This window comes from Eptatretus burgeri, chromosome 5, assembly GCF_056783735.1.
Source record: "Eptatretus burgeri isolate ZD-2024b chromosome 5, Ebu_testis_v1, whole genome shotgun sequence".
In the NCBI taxonomy this organism is placed as follows: Eukaryota; Metazoa; Chordata; class Myxini; order Myxiniformes; family Myxinidae; genus Eptatretus; species Eptatretus burgeri.
The window spans coordinates 15,945,183-15,966,219 of NC_140965.1; the positions used below are offsets into that span (position 1 = coordinate 15,945,183).

The 21,037-nt window shown below is 43.9% G+C and overlaps 1 protein-coding gene across 1 annotated transcript in view; it reads right to left on the bottom strand.

The window, feature by feature from the left end:
- Positions 1–21,037, bottom strand: part of SAMM50 (SAMM50 sorting and assembly machinery component) — a 76,657-nt gene that overhangs the window by 9,980 nt on the left and 45,640 nt on the right. Inside the window, exons 11-13 of the mRNA XM_085880826.1 lie at positions 18,008–18,078; positions 8,275–8,342; positions 412–558 (exon numbers count right to left, since the gene is read on the bottom strand). Of these exons, the coding sequence (XP_085736952.1) occupies positions 412–558; positions 8,275–8,342; positions 18,008–18,078 (286 nt within the window). The remainder of the gene's footprint in view (positions 1–411; positions 559–8,274; positions 8,343–18,007; positions 18,079–21,037) is intronic.

A 21,037-nucleotide genomic window follows, 5' to 3' on the forward strand; every position in this document is an offset into this window, starting at 1 on the left:
GAAATTAAGATAAATGAAATGAAAAATGAATGAATGAATGAATGAATGAAAAAGCAAGCCCTCCATACGATTTTCATGACAAATGGATCTGTTATCGACAATGTCTGCAAAAAAGTAACAGCTTCCTGCTGGGTTGGTTCATCAAACCTATCATGATATCACTAACACGATCATTATCATTATCAAAGCTCCCGCACTATCACTATCACTTCAACTATCATGATGAAATCCAAACGTAAACGATGTCGAACATTTTTCCAAACTACCCATCATATCACGACTGGCACTTTATCATTATTAAATGATAAATATCACATCTCTGAAGCGAAACCTCCAAAACTACTGAACCTCCAAACAAAATAACATTCCTCCATGTGGCCCTCCCTTCCCCTCTGAGTTTGCACCACGTACCGTAATCAAGACTGCACAAGTTCCCCGCATTTATGAAGAGATGCGTTCGGAATATGTCACCAAAGCCCGATCGGCCTGGGCCGAAAGGTAGAGGCGTGTAAAGATGTAATCCGGCTGCCCAGTAAGCATCACCACCCAGGAAGTCACCTGTAACATAAGTTACATCCACACCATCACCACAGTCTCAACGCTCAAAGCACCATTTTAAAATTCCACATAAGGGTGTTTGTATGTGTCACAACACTGCAACACACCGACATTATATTGGAGGGTGGCTCAATGACTGAACTTGGAAGCAACTCCATCAGAGTTAATGTGCAACATTGCTATTTAGGGGGTGGAGAGGGTTTAAAAAAAAATATATATATATGTGGGGCTGCACCTCAAGAAATGGTGACAGAAATCTATACACCATCCCTTACAGCTCCACAGAATGAGAAATTCATGTTTGGTTTGATGAATAAATATGGCTTCACTTAACACTTAATCATTGCTTTGTTTTTTTTTCTTGAAATCTTGAAACAAACATTTTATTGTTTTTTTGGTGTCCTTGTATGCTCGATTGGCACCCCCCCCCCCACTCCAAAACACGGTGATGCGATTTCGTCATTATCACGTGATCCATGACGTCATCTCCAGGATATGCTCTGAAAAAGTACTGACAAAGCCAGCTAGATGCATTGTTGCTGATTGTAACAATACAACCAAAAGGAGGTGCGAGTGTGCACGTTTTCTCAAAAATCCAACTGCGAGGAAAATTTGGACGGCCAAAGTTAAACCGACCAAAGGAAAGTGGCATGGCCTAACTTTTTTAAGAGTCATTTGGAGCACCCATTTTGAAAGATGATTCGTACAATACCGGCCTGTATTACCAGTTTGGGATGAGTAAATTGAAGGGATTGAAAGCCGACGCAATCCCCACGAAGATTAGAGATAATTCTAATGTCATGGAAAATAAGAAAATGGACAGAACAGCTGCGGAAAAGGGGCTATTCAAAAATTACTTTTTCCATGAACCCTTTATTTAAAGGTGCAAGTAATTAATAATAATAATAATAATAATAATAATAATAATAATAATAATAATAATATCCATATTCGATACATTTTAATGATAAAAGCAAATTGTTTTATTTAAATTCCATCATTGCTATTTCCACCCAGACTTGATCTCATTTGCAAATGACAGCAATGGAACATATTGAGAAATGATTGCATCACTCCGAGCAATTAGTCCAATGACGTCATTACAGGGGATCCGACTGCTGCCTGGTCTTTTTTTTTTTTGACGTTGACACCTTCAAAAGAAATGGAATTAAAAACCAAGTTCAGTTCTTTGTTTATATTTTTTTTAAATCAATATAATCACATCAAATTTTTTTCCCGCATTCTGTGGAGCTTTAAGGAAAAAAGAAAAGGAAAAAAAACAAAACAACATTCAGGCAGGGATTCACAGTCCAGAAAAACCCAGCTGGCTCACTACAACCTTAGTGCCAGCTTACACTTTGGGTTGGACCTGTAAATACCCTCAAGATAATATGAGATGGAAATAAAAACGCTACCTCTGTAAAATAAAAACACTATACATCACATCATCAATTACAATATTGCAGCAGAGGTCATGCTGTCAAAAAAACTTTCCTCACTAAATAAGTAATTAGACGAGAAACACAAACAAACAAACAATACATTATATGACCTTGAAAATGTGTGTATGTATGTGTGTGTGTGTGTGTGTGTGTGTGTGTGTGTGTGTGTGTGTGTGTGTGTGTGTGTGTGTGTGTGTGTGTGTGTGTGTGTGTGTGTGTGTGTGTGTGTGTGTGTGTATGTATATATATATATATATATATATATATATATATATATATATATATATATATATATATATATATATATATATGTATTTTTTCCAGCAATCTCTGTGTGTGTGTGTGTGTGTGTGTGTGTGTGTGTGTGTGTGTGTGTGTGTGTGTGTGTGTGTGTGTGTGTGTGTGTGTGTGTGTGTGTGTGTGTGTGTGTGTCCGCTGTTTCACGACAACCTCTGGTCCAATCTAATTGAAACTTGCCAGGTATATTGCTGGGGACCTGAGGATGTGCCTTTTCAAGGTTTGATATTAATCGGACAAGTGCTTCCCAAGTTATGGCCATTTATTTACCAAACCAATGGCAAGACACGTTGTTGCGTGGGCGTGGCCGATGGTGGAAGGGAACCTCAGCCACGTTCCCCATTACGGGTTACAACGTACGGACTTCCGGAGAGTGATGACTTCGTGTATTCTAATAATTTCTCGATTTCTTATGCGCATTTATAGATAAACACAATGGCCCAAGTTATGATCGTTTTCATATTAGACGGTGTATAAATTTCGGGAACATCAGAGTGCTGGTATGCTCTGAACCAGGAAGTAAATTTTTTCTCTCTCTTCTCTTTTTCCTTGCCACGACATTGCGAAAAGGTAAAATACGTTGGCGCTAAGTGAATAATTGGGTATTAAAAGTAAATTGCGAATAATCGTAACTGCGAATAATATCGAACTTCCGGGTCACGCATGTACGGGCACGTGAGAGCGAAGAAACGGCTTGTGTGGTTTATTTATTCATTATTATTATTATTTTTTTTACGGGTACGTACTAGTATATATAATTCCAGCAATGTGTGTGTGTGTGTGTGTGTGTGTGTGTGTGTGTGTGTGTGTGTGTGTGTGTGTGTGTGTGTGTGTGTGTGTGTGTGTGTGTCCGCTGTTTCTCGACAACCACTAGTCCAATCTAATTAAAACTTGCCAGGTATATTGCTGGAGCCCTGTGGATGTGTCTTTTCAAGGTTTGATATTAATCAGACAAGTGCTTCCCAAGTTATGGCCATTTATTTACCAACCAATGAAAGGACACGTTGCTGCGTAGGCGTGGCTGCATAGGCTGGTGCGCGGCTGGCCAACAATGATGTCACGTGCCGCCGGTTACGATGGGGATCGGTGCCTTCGTTACCATGGCGTAGGCGTGGCAATGGTCAATGGCAGTGAATGTCATGGCAAGCAAAGACAGTGAGGTAAACTTGATATTTATTTTAATTAACTCTGTGTGTGTAAGCATCACAGCAGTTGTTACTTCTTTGCAAGCAATAATTCGTTGAATGCATGTGAACATTCCATACGGGCACGCACCACTTCCAGATCGTGATGACTTACTGTATTCTAATAATTTCTCGATTTCTTATGCACATTTATCGATAAACACAATGCCCCAATCTAGTCGTCGTTTACGAGAGCGAAGGAACGTCCTGTGTGGTTGTTAGAAAGTTTTTTTTTTTGTTTGTTTTTTTTTTGGGGGGGGGGGGGTTGCACGTACAGGCACGCACGTACAGCCACGCACGTACGGGCACGCGAGAGTGAAGGAACGGCCTGTGTGGTTGTTGTTTCTGGCTCGCGGTTTGAAAGTTTTATTTTTTTTTGCACGTGCGGCCACACACGTACGGGCATGCACAGACACTTACTAGTATATAATACATGTCCCACAGGGCACGTACTAGTATATAATAAAAATGAGTTTTAAAAAACAACATATTGTTATGATTGTGGGGGTAGATAGAGGAATTGAATTGGGAATATAGCACTTTGTAGAGTTGCTTGGTCTGTGGACGTATAGGAGGCATCTTGATGTGACTAAGTAGGGAACCTGTGAGCTTAAGTGTTATGCGTCACCACAAGAGGGGCGGTGCAGTGTAAATTAGCTGAGGGAATTGAGATAAGTTACCCAGTATGTGATTGCCCTCTGACTTTTCCCTGTCTTTCGAACCAAAACCATGAGGAGGAATAAGCAGGTGTACCGAGCAGGCAGAAGCTCTGCCTTCCCGGGTTTTGAGCGAGCAGGCCACGCCCCGGAGGCAGAGGAGATAGGCGTGATCAGAGAGGAAGGGTGGTTGCGCATTGTGAGAGGTTTTCTACAAAATAGGACAGAGGAGAGTGGAGTTCAAGGTTGGATTGCGTGCTTTTGGTGGAGAGCCGTGATCAGTAGGCTGGACATTTTGAGAGGCATCGGACTCAATAAGCTGGCACATTTGTGGAGAGCTGTGATCAGAGGGGAGGCACGAGGCGCATTGTTTTGAGAGGCGAGAGAGGAGGGTGAGCGCATGCCGAGGACAACACGGCCATTGAATTTGTGTTGAGGCGATTTGGCTCGTGTGGTGAAACAAGACGCTGGTCTTTGGCTCTTGGTTGAGTCAGTGAGGATGATCGGCATACAAAGCAGTCACACTGTGAGCTCTGAGCCTTGGTGTGGAGTGGCGCTCATGGATTGCCTGGCGTGTGTTTGTCCCGCTACGAGAGAAGCAGCATTTGCGCGCGTCTGCACGTGCGGATAGAAGTGCCTCCATTCCAAGTTCCACAAAGATCAGCTCTGGGCCAAGCTAAGTACAAGAATATTGGAAAGGAGGGGTTTCTCTTTTTATTTTGTGCTTCCTTTTGTCTGTATTCGAGTCTGTGTAAGAGGCGCCTCGACTGTAGGATTTATTTACTTTATTACAGCGCGTGCGCTGTATACAATTACACCGAGTTTGAAATGTCCCCGGTGTCGACCACGTCTCCGGTGTCCCCTGTCCCCCCCCCCACCCCCACGTGCCTCAAGACAGCCAATGACGGCCGTCCGGTAGATGCAGTGCGTAACCTAGACGGAAATAGCGAGAATTGACGGAAATACCCAAGTATTTCAATGGAAATTTGTGAAACTAATGTGTTATATATGTGAAAACCATTTTATTTATTGCTTGACGGGAAAAAACCAAGAAACATGCCCCTCTCATGTACGAACGAACGAAAGACGTCATTTCCGCCCACCATCGCATTTCGCGCCGATCGCCGAATGCTGAAAGCTAAGTTCTTCTTATGCTATCATTCTTTTGCGGCCTCCTCCCATGCTGTATTAAACAATTTCATTCCTTCTGTTATATATATATATATATATATATATATATATATATATATATATATATATATATATATATATATATATATATATATATATATATATATAAATATATAAAGGTGCTTATCACAATAATAAGATTTTTACATTTCAAATATTAAGTCCGCTTTTTAATTGTGTTTCAACTGAAAAAGCATAAATTGCATATTTTAACATTAGTGTACTCATTTGCTTCACCACACGCGCTGTATTGAAGGATTTCACTTGTTATTATTATCATTACCTTTTGAATTATTGTCCGTTGTAAATATTCATTTATTTTCATTAAATGTATTCCTTTTAAGAAACTGTAGCCATGTTTATGTGGTGGAGTTTGGGTATAACCCCCCCCCCCCCCACCTTGTGCTGTCCTGGTGCAGCACCCCTGCGCTGTACTCATGAGTGGATCGCCTCTCCGCCATTGCGCCCCCTTTCCTGCACGCGGATTAATCTCCGAGTCTCGGTTGTAGCCTTCAAGGGAGAAGCTTTGCTATCTGTCCAGGTGGGGGGGTTAAACCTCCCCGGACACAACAATATCTTTATGATAAAAACGAAAAACACGGTAAAGCCGTGAGTGAAACCATTAAGCCTCGAGTGAAGCCATGAAGCCGTGAGTGAATCTTCGGTCACCCACGTGACGATGTCTTTTAATTATGTACTGTTTCAGTCAGTTTCACCCTGACTATGTCTATTAATTATGTACTATTGGAAAGTACCTTTTAAACCTTTCAACCCTTTTAAACTGCTGAGACCTCTTAAACCTTTGGAAGACCCTTTAAGACAAGATATTTTGGATGCCGTTATATATTTACATCCTTTAAACCCCTTAGAGCACTCTATACCTTTAGATACCTCGAGACTATATATACCTCTTCAGACCAGAGGTGGATTCAGATTTTTTTGGGGATCCTGGGCACAAAAAAAAAAATTTAGGTCATAAACATCCCCCCCCCAAAAACCCAAATGCATCAAAATGCATTAATACATGGACTCCATTCAATGTTACACTGAGTTAATAAACCTGGTTTGCTGAAGTTCTAAAGCTCTTGTTTATTTATTTTCTGCCCCACGAAATCAATGGGTTCTTACAAGTAGTCGATGACTTGTAAAAAGTACTGCCTTTACCCTTCTGTCCAAATTTAGCAATGTGATCTGAAAGAAAGGGATAAAATTGAGCAATCAGCAATCATCAAACCAAAATCCCCAAACTGACATGTCTGCTAAACCCAAAGCTGTGTGGCCGTCGTTTCTCGTTTCTCTTTCTCCTTGAAGTATTAGTTTATAGTTGTTGTCTCTTTAAACAAAGGAACTCCTTTAGCCTCTTTTGTTTGCTTCACCTTTCTCTTTAAGCTCCCACTTAAGTACTGCCAGTCGATTTTTTTAAACTGCCTGTTAATTCTAACAGAAACTGCCATTTGACCGATGACGTTGCAAGTCATTTGCATTTTGGAACATGGGTTTATAAAATGTTCTTTTTTTTGTCTTCAGACGCGATTGTTTTGTCTTTAAATTTACGTATATTACAGAAAAAAAATAGCGTTACATAATTTTTGAATGGCCCCAAGTTGGGGGTTAAATAATCCGAAACCAAATCAGCTCGTTCTGATATAACCGGCGGTGGTTGACATGGATGGGAGGCATAAAGTTGATCTTTTAACAGCGCATGAAATGTTTGTTTCCCAATCGAGCTGTTCATATTTTAAGAGTGCTTTAAATGCCTGTTTCCCGATCGGCCCGTTACCAGATTTTGTAGCAGGTTGTGACCATAGTGTGTTCATTCTTCTTTATAATAATTGCATCATCACGTATTGTCTGGTTTCACACCTCCGAGACTCGATGGTCACGCAGCGCTCGAGCGCAGAGAACTCCGCAACAGTATAAAGCCGAAACCAGCACTAAAACACCGGTAACTCGAAACTGGAAACATAATGTTATCGTGGTCGATCTGGTATAGACATTTTTATAACAGCAAATATATATTTCCCCATGGCCCTCATTAAGCTTGGGGCCCTGCGTGCCTGTGTGTTAATCGCCACTGCTTGAGACTCCCAAGACCCTTTACAACCCTTAGGCCTGATAGAACCCTTAGAACCCCAAGACCCCGACAGAACCCTAATACCTTTATAATGCTAAGACTCCTTTAGAACCCCAAGAAACTTTAGACCCTGTTAGAACCCTTAGCCCTGTTAGAACCCTTAGACCCTTTAGAGCCCTAATGCCCCGTTAGACAGTTTATAGTACTAAGACCCTTTAGAACCCAAAGACCTCTATAGACCCTTTCACCCTTTAGACCTTAACACCATTTAGACCCCTTACACCCTTCAGAAATGTTAGACAGCTTGAACCGTTTTTGAGCTTTTGACCACTTAGACCATTTTTGACACTTCAGATCATTTTAGATGTCTTCAGACACCTGAGACATTTACATGCTTTAGAGATTAGAACCTTTTGACCCCCCCCCTACCAAGACCCTTAGGACCCCAACTACTATTGGAACATACCATTTGACAATCTAGAACCTTTTAGGTGCACATCACGCAAACATCTATAGTCTTCTTGTAAAACACAGACGATACTCTTTTCTGCAAGTCATACGCAAACTCAACCCACCCAGAGGGATGGTGGATACTCTGCTGGAATCAATAATAAAAACCCATAAAATCAATGCTAAGATTAGACAACTTAATTGCATTTTCCATAATCATGCATTAAACTTTGCCTGAATAACCAAACATCTGAACCACCTTTTACTTACAATCCAGTATATTATATGAACAATGCAAATGAGCATCATCAATTACAATATTGCAATCTACTGAATGGGATGAGATGTTACATGTACAGTAAATGGAGCTTCTGTACACAAAAGATTTTGTTTGTTTAAACAAATATCAGGGCAAGACTCACTCTCGGCGTAAGGCCCAATGCTGTACATGTTGAAGCCCCGGATAGTCGTGGGCCCCCCCAGGAAGAAACTGAAACGAGGCACAGATGAGGTCAGTTACAGAAAGTGACAAAGGAAACCGCTTGTTAGAGTTATTATTTGTATTCAGTGTTGTAGTGTTCTGCCCGAAGGCAGGTTCAGTGCTGCCGAAGCAGTTTCTTGGCAAGGATTATACTGGGTGGTTTGCTGTTCCCTACGCAGCAGTTGTAAGGGCAGGAATTTGGAATTTGTTCATGGTGCCGGCAATAGCTCGCCTAAACTTCGCGAAGGACACCGTGGCGTCTTAAACATCCACCAACTAATACCGGCGGGCTGGATGCCCTGTTCAAGTCCATCCAAAATGAGTTTATAACTGCGTCGGGATTCAAACACAGGTGAGACAGCTCGTTATTGAAGCAATCCAATAATTAGGTCCATTTACCACATATATTGTGCTCTCAGTAGTATGATAAAGGAAAATGTTCCATGCTCTACCAATCCATCATCTACGATACTTTAATATCTGAACTGATGATTGTTGTATTATCTGTTCCTCAATTTTAAAGAGTTACTATGAAACATGAATGCAACACAGGCATGAGGAGTCACATGTACTTTTGGGGTTTTGAGCTTCATTATTCAGAAAACAAGACTGGAGAAGTGGTTTCCCTCTCCTGGGGGAAACGGAAAAATTATCTAATAGATCTGAAGAGAAACACAGTAGTTAAGGATTTAAAAACAAAAAAAGGGGGAAGCAAAAATAAATGAAATAAAATATTTTGCATATTAGACGTAGAAAGGCGGCACGAAACCGAAAGCCAAACAACAACTTCAGAAAAAGTCTTTTGAAGTGAAAACGAAAGTATTTGCTTCCCTTCTCCACTGTTGAACATTTTGAGGTGTCACTCAAGTTGTGGTTTTTGGGATCAACAGGTGAGCAACACGGAGGGAGGAGGCAGCAGACAGATGTCGAGGTGACAAATCACTTTCCATTAAAAAAAATATTCTCAAAAAAAGAAAAGGAAGAAAAACGTGACAAATGAAACAGAAGCAATCAGAAATACAAACTGAAAATGTGTGAAAACTCTTCATTATGAGTAACCGAGGTTGTGACATTTTAATGACATGGATAATCCTTCGAGAAGTTGCTGCAAAGGTGTTAAGCCACACGCTCTGATCCTCCAGGAAGGATTCAAGCTGATGACTCCACACACAAGGATACACAGGGAAATTAGGCACATGGAGGCCATTCGGCCCATGAAGCCTGCACCACATCAACACCACACCAATTTATCAACATCAGATCAAAAGAAGAAAAATGTGTTTTATTTTTGTAGTTTTTCTGTATTTTTTTTTCTTCTTCTTCTTCTTCTTCCTCCCAGGGAAGGTGGCATGGGCGAAGATGGTCCTTGGTAAAAAGCACACAACATCAACCACACAACACACCTTGACGACACTCCACCTCCCCCCACAAACAACACTCCACACATGCACACAATGACCCATCAATACTCAAATTACCTAAAATTCCTGCAAGCATCCCCATACCCCTCGATCTCCATAACTTCCAGGCACATATCTAATTCCAATTTAAACTTATCTACTATTTCTGCTGCCACTTCCATTCCAGGGAGACAATTCCATGCATTAACTACTCTCTGAATAAAAGACCCCTGCCTTACTACCCCTCTTAACTCTCCTCTTCTTTACTCTCAGGCTATGGCCCCCCTGGTCCTATCACTGTCTACTCTGCTGAATCATTCATCTGAACTTATTTTATCTATACCTTTCATTATCTTAAACATCTGTCATATCTCCTCATAACCACCTCCTTTCTCGTGTATAAAGTCCTGTCTCCTTCAGCCGCTCCTCATAGCTGAGTCGAGCTAGGCCTGGAATCAATTTAGTAGTCCTGTGCTGAACCCTCTCTGTGGCATCTATGTCTTTCCTGAGTTGTGGTTCCCAAAACTGCACACAATACAAGAGATGTGGCCCTCACTGAATTTCTATACAATGTTAACATCACCTCTTTTAATGTATAATTGATCTCCCTCCAAATGCAACCTAAAACCCTATTTGCTTTACCTATAGGTGCCTGGCACTGTGCTGCCTGCTTACCTCCCATATCTATTACCACCCCCAGATCCTTCGTGTGACATGCTCCAATATTACCCCTTGTATCCTGTAATCTCTATTTTCATTGTTCTTTCCCATCCCCAACACTGTACACTTGCTCAGGTTAAATTACATCTGCCAATCTTTTGCCCAATCTATACAAGTGTCAATACTTTCCTGAATCTGATCACCAACCAGTCTGATATCCACATTATCTCCAAGCTTTATGCCATCTGCAAATTTGGAAAGCTTACTCTTCACTCCATGTCTACGATCCTTCCTGCAGAATGAAGAATTGATATATTTAAGTCTCATCGCCCCCCCCCCCCCAAAAAAAACTGTCTCCCAGACCTCATTCCGACCAATCCATTGCTGTACCTTCACCACTGCCTGTACCAACTGCACCCCTCTCGTTGTCCTTGTTGTCTCTCTCTGGAAAGGGAAGGGTCATCGCCAAGACTGCAACAACGACCGATGGGTGACAATGCTCTCAGTGCCGGGCAAGGTTTTTGCTCGGATAATTCTTGATAGGGTTCGCCACCATCTGCTTGAGCACCAGCGTCCAGAGCAGTCAGGCTTTACACCAAAGAGGTCACCACTGCCTGTACCAACTGCACCCTCACCACTGCCTGAACCAACTGAACCCTCACCACTGCCTGAACCAACTGAACCCTCACCACTGCCTGAACCAACTGAACCCTCACACTGCCTGAACCAACTGAACCCTCACCACTGCCTGAACCAACTGCACCCTCACAACTGCCTGTACCAACTGCACCCTCACCACTGCCTGTACAAACTGCAACCTTTTGTCAGGTCAAGCCAGATTAGATCTGTGACTTGCTACAGGTACCATGTAAACGTGTACTAACCTGTTCCATGGTCGGGTTGTCGGAGACTAAACTGTCTCCCCCACCAGGTTTTCTGGTGAGGAGGGTGTCTGGATATGGACACCCAGCAGGATGAAGAACAAAACCTATCAAAGGGTGGAGGAGCTCCTTGTGAGCCAATGACCATCCATATCTAGTGCCCAACTGTGTTTGCGGACATCCTCCTGCAGTTGGGATACTTCTTATAAGGAGGTTGGAGGCAGGATTTGCACTCCGGCCACCGTAAAACCCTACATTCCGGAAAACATTCCAGAAGCATAAAAAAAAAATTGAAAACCCACTCCATGGGAGTACCTCCTGTGCAGATTTCCTTAAAAGGACAGCAGGACGGGATTGGGGCAAAGCCTTCAGGACCCCCAATCTTTGATGATAGGAGGGAAACCACGGGGTAACATTCCCGGGTCAGATTGCGGGAGAGTGTGTCGGGTTGATGCTGAGGTGTTATCCACCAGACGGCGGTCTCCTTGGGTTAGCCTGAGGCGGTCCCTTCTGTGGGTGCCTGGAATGTCCTATCCCGAAGAGAGGATGATCACCTGTCTCTGTTATTATCTGAGCTCAAGCGTTTCGACATTGGTATTGCAGCACTCTCTGAGGTTCGGAGACCGGATTGCGGCGAGATCATGGCAGGTGATTACACCTACTATTGGTCTGGTCGCTCTGATGGTTACCATGCCCAAGGAGTTGCTTTAGCTGTGTCCAATAAGCTGACTCCAATGATAAAAGGTAACACCGGTCAATGAGTGTATTATGAGATGAAGGATTCATCACTCCTTAGGTGTCATTTCCCTGGTCTCTGTCTATGCTCCGACTGAGGCGAGTGATGTCACCGTGAAGGATGCATTCTATGCCACGCTCGAGTCTGTAGTTGATCAGTGCCCCAGATGAGATGCACTTCTCGTCTTGGGTGATTTCAATGCATCGACTGGAACTGATAGGGATGGTTACGGGACGTGTGTTGGTCCTCATGGGTCTGTTACTGTGAACCTGAATAGCACCAAGTTCCTTGACTTTGCAAGAAGTCAGGGACTTAGGGTGGCTGGTTCATGGTTTCAGCGCCCATAAGCTCATCGCTGGACTTGGTATTCCAACGCTGGCGGTGTGGCAAAGGAGATTGACCATGTCCTCGTTGATGGTCACTGGAGGGTGACCCAGAACTGCAGGGTCCACCGGAGTGCTCAGTTACTCAATACTGACCACCGGCTTGTTGTAGCAACTCTTAAGTTGCACCTTAAATCCAGGAGAATGGTACCATCCCAGCCTTGGCTGGATGTTGGAAAGCTCAAGGATGAGAGGGTAGCTGAGGAGTTTGCGAACATGCTGAGTGGAGATTTGGGGGTCTGGATGCTTTGGTAGATCCAGAAGAGTTGTGGAGTGGCTTCAAGACCACCATCCTTGATGTTGCCGGTAAATGTCTCGGAACTCAGTGGAGAGCGGAGAAGAATTTTGTCTCTCAAGGGACACTGGATACCATTGCCCAGAGTCGCAGGGCCAGGCTGAATGGTAGAGCTGAGTTGTTCAGGGAGCTGAGGCGTTCCTCCAAGCCGGTCTCTCAGTGTACTGCAGTTAGAGCAGAGGGTGGTGGGCTCTTAACAGAGGAGTCCGAAGTGAAGGCCCGCTGGGCCGGTTACTTTGTGCGGATGTACCAGGCTGATCCACCAGCTGTCAAGTTAGATGTCAGGGGTGTTGCAATCCCTATTGCTGACCTTCTAATCAACTGTGGTCCACCTTGATTTGTGGAACACAGGCTGCGGTGAACTGGTTGAAATAGGGTAAAGCTCCAGGGATCTGTGGCATCCATGCTGAACTTCTCAAGGCTGGTGGAAATGCTGTACTCGTGTCGTTGCATGCAGTTCTGTGCTCTGCCTGGAACACAGGCATCATCCCAACTGACTGGAAGAGGGGCCTTGTTGTCCCTCTCTGGAAAGGGAAGGGTCATCGCCAAGACTGCAACAACTACCGAGGGGTGACAATGCTCTCAGTGCCGGGCAAGGTTTTTGCTCGGATAATTCTTGATAGGGTTCACCACCATCTGCTTGAGCACCAGCGTCCAGAGCAGTCAGGCTTTCCACCAAAGAGATCAACGATTGACTGTATCCTTGCTCCTCAGGTCCTCACCGAACGCAGACGAGAGTTTCGGCAGGGGATGCTCGTAGCCTCTGTTGATCTCTGTAAAGCGTTTGAGTCAGTGAATCGGGATGCCCTCTGGAGAAATCTTGGTCTTCGTGGGGTGCCACCAAAACTGATCGATCTGATGTCTGAACTATACTCTGTTACAGAGTGTGCTGTGAGATGTGGTGGTACCATCTCTGTCTTATTTCCATTTGTTACTGGAGTTCGCCCAGGGTGGGTACTGGCCCCCACACCTTTCAGCACTTGTATGGACTGGATTCTGGGGAGGATGTCAGAGAGATCAAGCTGCGGTGCATCGATTGGGAATGTCAAGATCTATGAACTTGATTTCGCAGATGATGCAGTCATCTTTGCAGAGACTCTGGAGATCCTTTTGGGGGCCCTCAAGGTGCTGAAGGAGGAGTCGGAGCCATTGGGATTATGGGTTTCCTGGGTCAAAAGTAAGATCCAGGCATTCAATGACATCTTGGATACTGCTATCCTGTCTGTACCTGTTTGTGGTGAGGATGTTGATGTCACGGAGAGATTCACTTACCTTAGCAGTGATATTCATGTTTCTGCTGGCTGTGAGCCAGAGGTTAATAGACGTCTGGGTCGGGCCTGGGGAGTCATGGATTCACTGGATCATGGGGTGTGGTGCTGTCGGTACCTGTGCAGAAGTACAAAAGTCTGAGTCTTCAGGTCCTTGGTGATTCCAGTCTTGCTCTCTGAATGTGAGACTTGGACTCTGATCAGGATGGGGACCTAATTCCTTTGGTATCAGGTCTCTTTGGAGAATGCTTAGCTTTCGCTGGTCAGACTTTGTCCAATGAGCGGTTGCTGAGAGAGACTCAAATGAGATTTGCTACCTGCATAGTCCATGAGTGTCAGCTGTGGCTGTATGGACATGTGGCTCGTTTTCCTGACACTGATCCTGCTCACCAGATTCTCTCAGCGAGAGAGCCACGTGAGTGGAGGAGGCCGATGGGCTGACCACGTGCCTTGTGGTTGCAGCAGATTGATCAGCATCTCTAGGAGATGGAGATGGCCAGGCATAAGTCTGGGGAATGACCAGACGGAGGCCCCTGGATTACCGGCGGAAAGTGGACAAAGCTATGCGCTGCTCCGGCGCATGCTCCCATACCTGACCTGACCTTACACATTATTAAGCCCATCTTCTCATACGTTCGTCTTCTTTTATTTGTCTCATCTGCTGTCTATGCGTATTCATAAAGGGAGCATCAGTGATTCCCTGGGCCCACTGATCTGCATCTTCTACAGTTTCCTCTCTGCACATCACTGCAACTTCACTTTGCACCTCCTCCCACCACACACCTTCGTCACCCTCAGTTTTCCTCCTCCTTCCCCCAACTCAGTGACTGGGTTTGCATGGGTTTGGCGACCTCGCCTGGTAATTGAGAGATCGCAAACACTTCGTAATGTCTCTTATCTCTCTTTGCTATCTAGCTTTCCTCGGGAGTGTTTCTGACGGTGCCTGTCATATTAGCATAGATAAGATTGTGTAAGTATTAGATCGGTTTAGCGCTGCACAGTGTCCTCTTTTGTTTCCAACTGTATTTCTTTTGCCACACCACACCAATCCTTGGTTTCCCTGCTGTACGGATATTTGGTGTGAAACCCATTGATATTGTTGTCTGCGGCTGGTGGTTCTGAGGCCACGAGCCACTGAGTTATTCGTGGCTCGACGGGTTGCTAATCAACCACGAATGTCAATTGGTACCACCAATCCTGGCAGGGTTTTCATGACTTTGTGTGTTATCTTACCTTTGGATGACCACACCAAGGGGGGTTTATGCCCTCAGCGCACACTCAGATTACTGCTGAGCGATACAGTGAGCATACACTGGCGAACAAGAGCAAATCACATGGGGTATAACTTCCTGGCTAACGCTACGTGAGGACTACGCTGGATCAATGGAGGAAAAGACACGATGAACTGGGTATATTTATAATACAAGTAATTTATTACAGTAAGGTTTAGCGCTGCATTGTGTCCTCTTTTGTATACAACTGTATTTATTTTGCCACACCTCACAAATCCTTGCTTTCCCTGCTGTACGGATCTTTTGTATGAAACGCATTGCTTTTACTACACAAACCTTTCATCGCCCTTGTTGTAATAAACTGCTTGTATGATAAATGTATCGAGTTCGAAGTATCTTTTCCTCCATTGGTCCACTGTTGTCTGCACATAGCGTCAGCTGGGAAATTATACCTCAAGTGATTTGCTCTTGTTATCCAGCATACACTCAATGTATTGCTCGGCAGTAATCTGAGTGTGTGCTGAGGGCACAAAACCCCCTTGGTGCAGTTGTCCAAAGGTAAGGTACACACAAAGTAGCGAAAACCCTGCCAGGATTGGCAGTACCAATCATCGTTCATGGTTGATTAGCAACCCACTGATGCGTGGAGTTATCCGCCGCTGGTAGCCTCAGGACCAGGTGTTTGGGAAGAACTCGAGTGCTTCCCCTCATGGCAAACCTCGAATCTCAGGCCGTAACAATGCTATCAAAACAACCATCCATAATTCTCTTCCCTCACACCCAAAAATCACAGAAACAAGTCAGAAAAAAAACATTAGTGCCAGCAATAGCTTGTCTACCCTTTGTGAAGGACACAGTGGGATATTTAACATCCACCAATTAATGTTGGCAGACGGAATGCCCAGTTCAACATCCATCCGAGGGATGGCACACTCATTGATGAATCATCCTGCCTGTGAAACAGTTTATAGCTGGGTCTAGATTTGAACTCAGGCTCACTAGCTTGAAGGAGGGTACGCGTACATCTAACTGGGCCATCCGGTCAGCCTACTGTCTCCCACGAGATCATCAAAGGGTATTTCCTGAGTCAACCTTTCACTATGAAACATTTTTCACATTACTAACACAAAAAAGCGAGAGCCCACAGGACTATCCTTCGGGTGTGGTGGCACCAGCAGCGGTACAACCAACCAAATCCAGTGAATCAATAGAGATTGCATTTTCGTATTAGACAAATCAAGTCTCCATGGCAAAGTTTATATAATTATGGCCGACATTCTCTCCACATAATTGCATTCTGGTTTTACAGTATGCAACAAGTTTTGAATAAGAAGTGATTAGTCAAAAAAAAATAAAAGAGCAAGAAAAAGAGCAATCAGAGATTGCAGACCCTCACCAGGACGTGTTTTGTGTGGTGTTTGTGTACTGGTGTGTTACGTAATTAATAAGAGACATAATTGTAACTGCCACTTTATAAGTGCTGGCAGTGATGACCGGGTACCAAGACGTCCCACTTTGATGCAACCACGATTTGATTGGACACCTAACCCTGACCCATGACGTTTATTACTATTCAACTCAATTTAGAAAGGGATTAAAATAAATTAAATTCAAATCAAATGCAAGACCAAATAAGTACAGTCCTGCATTCGAGTAATCAGAAGGAACCCGAACAAGCAAAAGGCAAAGATGAAGTCATCAGGAGGAACCTGCATGTGATTCACATTTCAGCTGCTACTTCTCTACCCTCAACCCATCCAACCACAGCCAAATGAGCCTTATTTTTTTTAAAAAAAACAATAATAAAACAATCCCCAGATCAAAAAATTAAATAATTCTGGCTGCCAGACCATGCGTCCAATCAAGTTGAAATTTAAAACATGCATTTCCCATCACTACTCGATCATAATTGTGATGTTTCACATCGATTAATTAAGTGGTTCCAGAAAAAAACATTTAATATTTTTCTTCAATTAAATATGGCTGCCAAACAATGTGACCTATCAATTATTCCTTCCCAAACTTGTACACCCAAGGCTTGGAGAACATTAGTGTGAAGTTTCCCCTCTATCTGCACAGCCGTTCTGGAGAAGATTTTTTTTTTATAGGTTTTAGGATAAATCCAATATGGCTGCCAAGCTATGTGACCTACGACATCATATGTGTGTGAACCTTTTGTTCCTGATGGATAGGTAGTCATACATGTAAAGTTTCACCTCGATCTGTTCAGCCACTTGAGAGAGGAAGATTTTTGAAGTTAAAAAAAAAAAAAATAAACAATATGGCTGCCGAATCACGTGACTGATGATGTCATCAATTTTTTTCTGTCGACCATTTCATCCCAAGATGACCCTCAAAAATTTTCACTCTGATCAGATGTAGCGTTCTACCTATGCAGCGTTCTACATATGCAATTATGGCGTCATAACAAAGGCACCTATGACATCATAAAAAAAAAAATCACACTTATTCCCATAAGGAGTACTTGCCATGTGCCAAGTTTCAATTTTTTCCTTGGTGCAGTTTCAGAGATACAGAGGGCCAAAGGTTTTTGTTTTTTCCCCCAAGATGGCTGCCACACCACGTGACCTATGAAGTCATAATTATAGTTGAAACATTCTGCATGAGTAGTCGCTCCTTTGGTGAAAATTTCATCTCAATCCAACAAGCAGTTGCGGAGAAAAACACTAAAGTTCTGTGCGGACAAACAAACAGACAGACAAACGGACACAAATGTAATAGCCTCTTCTTCGGCGAGGATAACAATACCATACAGAGTTGGTGAAAACTACCATAAATCTTGAGCAGCAGGAGCTTACCGGTCTGCAATGCATGAGGGTCTCTCTCCAAAAGGCATTAGCAGTCCCCCCCAAAGCGAACTCGACAGCACCTGGATGCAAACAGATCCACCATGCAAAATGACAACCATGGTACACATTACAAATACTCATCTGTTAGACAGGCAGGTAACCAAGGATGGCAATAGATCCTGCACCGACTCATGGATATAGGATTTCTAATTAATCAGGTCCACCTTAGCAACACTGAGTTGGTTCCCTAAAGCATCCAAAGAAAATGGTGATTGTGGAGGCATTTCAATGCACTTCCCTTACAAGTAAGCAAACACCAGGTATTCATGATATGATATAATATCCCTGGATTTCCACCCTGAAAATGATAAGTTTTTTCAACAGATATCGAAAATCACTCTCAAATCATTAACACCAGATAAGAAGAATATTGTTTCAAAATGCAAATGGGCAATGAGCAAGCCACAATGAGTCAATTTCAAGTATGAAATACCAATTGTAATCTCACATACATTCAACCATACATGTATTGTAATGGTCATGGGATTCAGACCAGGGTTCAAATCACACTTGGTGACAACAATGTAATGGTGAGCTGGGTGGACAATGTCAAACCTCCCATCCAGACAATCGTGTGACGGGTAGTCTTTGGGACCATACGTCGTCCACCGGGAAAGCCCAAAATATCCTTATTTTGGTTTCCGACGCAACTAACTCCAATGAGCCTGCCTCCTGCGATGCATTCATTGGTTCGAAAGGATTAGGAGCCGAACGAGGCCCTTGACAAACCACCACATTTGTACTTTCCTAACGAGGAGTTTTCACGCAAATTCCTGACAACAGTGGCTTCACTCGCACCACGGGTTACCGTGGCCACAAACAAAGCTTTAGTTTGCAGTCTGATGGAGTCCTGCTCTCCTCTCTGGGCTGGTGCTCCTGACTCTCACCTTTCTTGGCTTCACGTTGTGGAAACCAAGGCATTTAGGATAATTGGTATCTCCCATGGTGAGGCTGAGTCTTTGGGCCTCTCACCCTCTCACCGCAGGCTGGTCGGTGGTCTTTGTCTTCTACCGTCTGATCTCCAGTCTTGCCCCCCTTGCGATATGTACACATGTGCCCCCCCCCAGATTGTGATATGCCCCCCCCAGATTTCCGCAGGGCGCTCAAAGTCCACCAACAACCCCCTTCTGTTAAAACTACCAAATTCACAAATCACTGCTCACCTTCACTCTTTCATTTCTCTTTTTTCCCACCTTTGGAATAAATTCGCTCACTCTCTTCAATCCCACTCTTCTCTCCAGGCCTTCAAAACAGCCGTTCACCACCACCTCTTATCTTCCCCCATCCAAAACCACGATCTTTTCTACCCCCATTAATCCACCCCAAACCCACCTTCAAATTCCCTGATTTCCTTCCAGAAAGTCCCTGTAATGTCCATCTTGTATACCCCGTGTTCCCCGCCCCATCCCTCTGCCTTCCACAGATCTCCTAATGTCTCTGTTCCCCACTGTTTTGTCCTTCCCTCTCCCACCACTCGTCTCCTGCCCCCCCCCACCCCCCTCGTTGTGCGTTGTGTGTAAGCAATCATGCGAGCCTCGACAATGTATCCAAAAAAAAAAGAAATGGAAGAGGAGACCAAAAGAAACCTGTCCACATGCTAGGTTTGCGTGTGGTGTCTGTGGTTGCGACAGGAGTGGTGAGCTCCATGCAGGTGAGAGGTACCGCATCCAAGTCCAGCCCTCCACTGGACTTTTTTGCCAGGCTGTGATGCATCCTCTCTGGTGCTGTTTCTGGGACATGGAGCTTGTCCTCACCCCGATCCGGTTTCGCCCATGCAGCGCTGACGTTATGTTGTTGCCTTGGTGTGCCTCTTGAGAACCTCTCACCATAACCCTCATGAGCAATCTACACAAACTTGTCTTGCATGAAGCCCGAAGTCCTGATCTACACTCCGCTTCATCTTTTATAAACATCAGTGAGCAGGTGTGGCTTCCAGATGCTTCTTTTTGGTGGGCGGAGCGACTCGCTGTTGTCCCTTTGCACACCCCCACCCACCCATTGGGATCATACTCTGTGCAGAGTGCTGATGCTGCCCAAGCAGTCTCCTTGGCTAGTGGGTACAATCCTGGACGGGTCGCTACTCCGACACAGGATACCAGCAAGCTGGCACTCATTTTGCCGACCTCAGAAAGATGACAGACAACCCCACATGGTATTAATTCAACAGCTGAGGGGGATTTGAAGTCAGGACTCTTGGATCCCAAGCCCACTTACCCTAAGCATTATGCAACACCAGGCATACTTGTACCAAGTTTGATTTAAATCCCTTCAGCTGTTCTAAAATATCTCATTTTTAACCTGACATGACCTTTGACCATTGAACTCTTGACCACGTAATCTAACCAATTTATATACGAGTCATGATACATACTTGCACCAAGTTTGACGAGGAACCCTTCAGCCGTTCTCAAGTTATCCTGGGTAAGAAAACCCATCACGGACTCTGACCTTGCACACCCCTCAGGTGATTTTCCTGCATCCGTCTATGCTCGAGAGCATGAGATGGTTCAAGGCACATATGGAGGAATTCCAAAAAGGGGAAAAATTAGAGAACTAAGGTGTGTGAATGGCAGGGGTATGTTGGATTCTGCTCAAGCACTTCCACCCATGACCTATCATGGCACATAGAAACCAAACATTTTTGCTTTACAGTTATTATAGAAATATATATATTCTATCTTACCTCATGATATTCTATCTTACCTTACCTCTTTCCTTCTATTTAGACCTCATGGCCATACCAGCAACAGAATATAATGTCCTGTACTCAGGGTTTTTAACAGCTCCTATGTTGCCAGGAGTTTGACTCCCTCTGCAGATATAGGTAAACACAAAACTCCAAGGACAATCTCAGAACTATCACTTGTCAAAAATAATACAATCTCCTAATTTCCTGTCAAAGGTAAAATGTAGCAGACAACTCCATGTTCATTTTGAAATCTTATGAGAATGAACAAACCGTGCTCTTCCTACATAGCA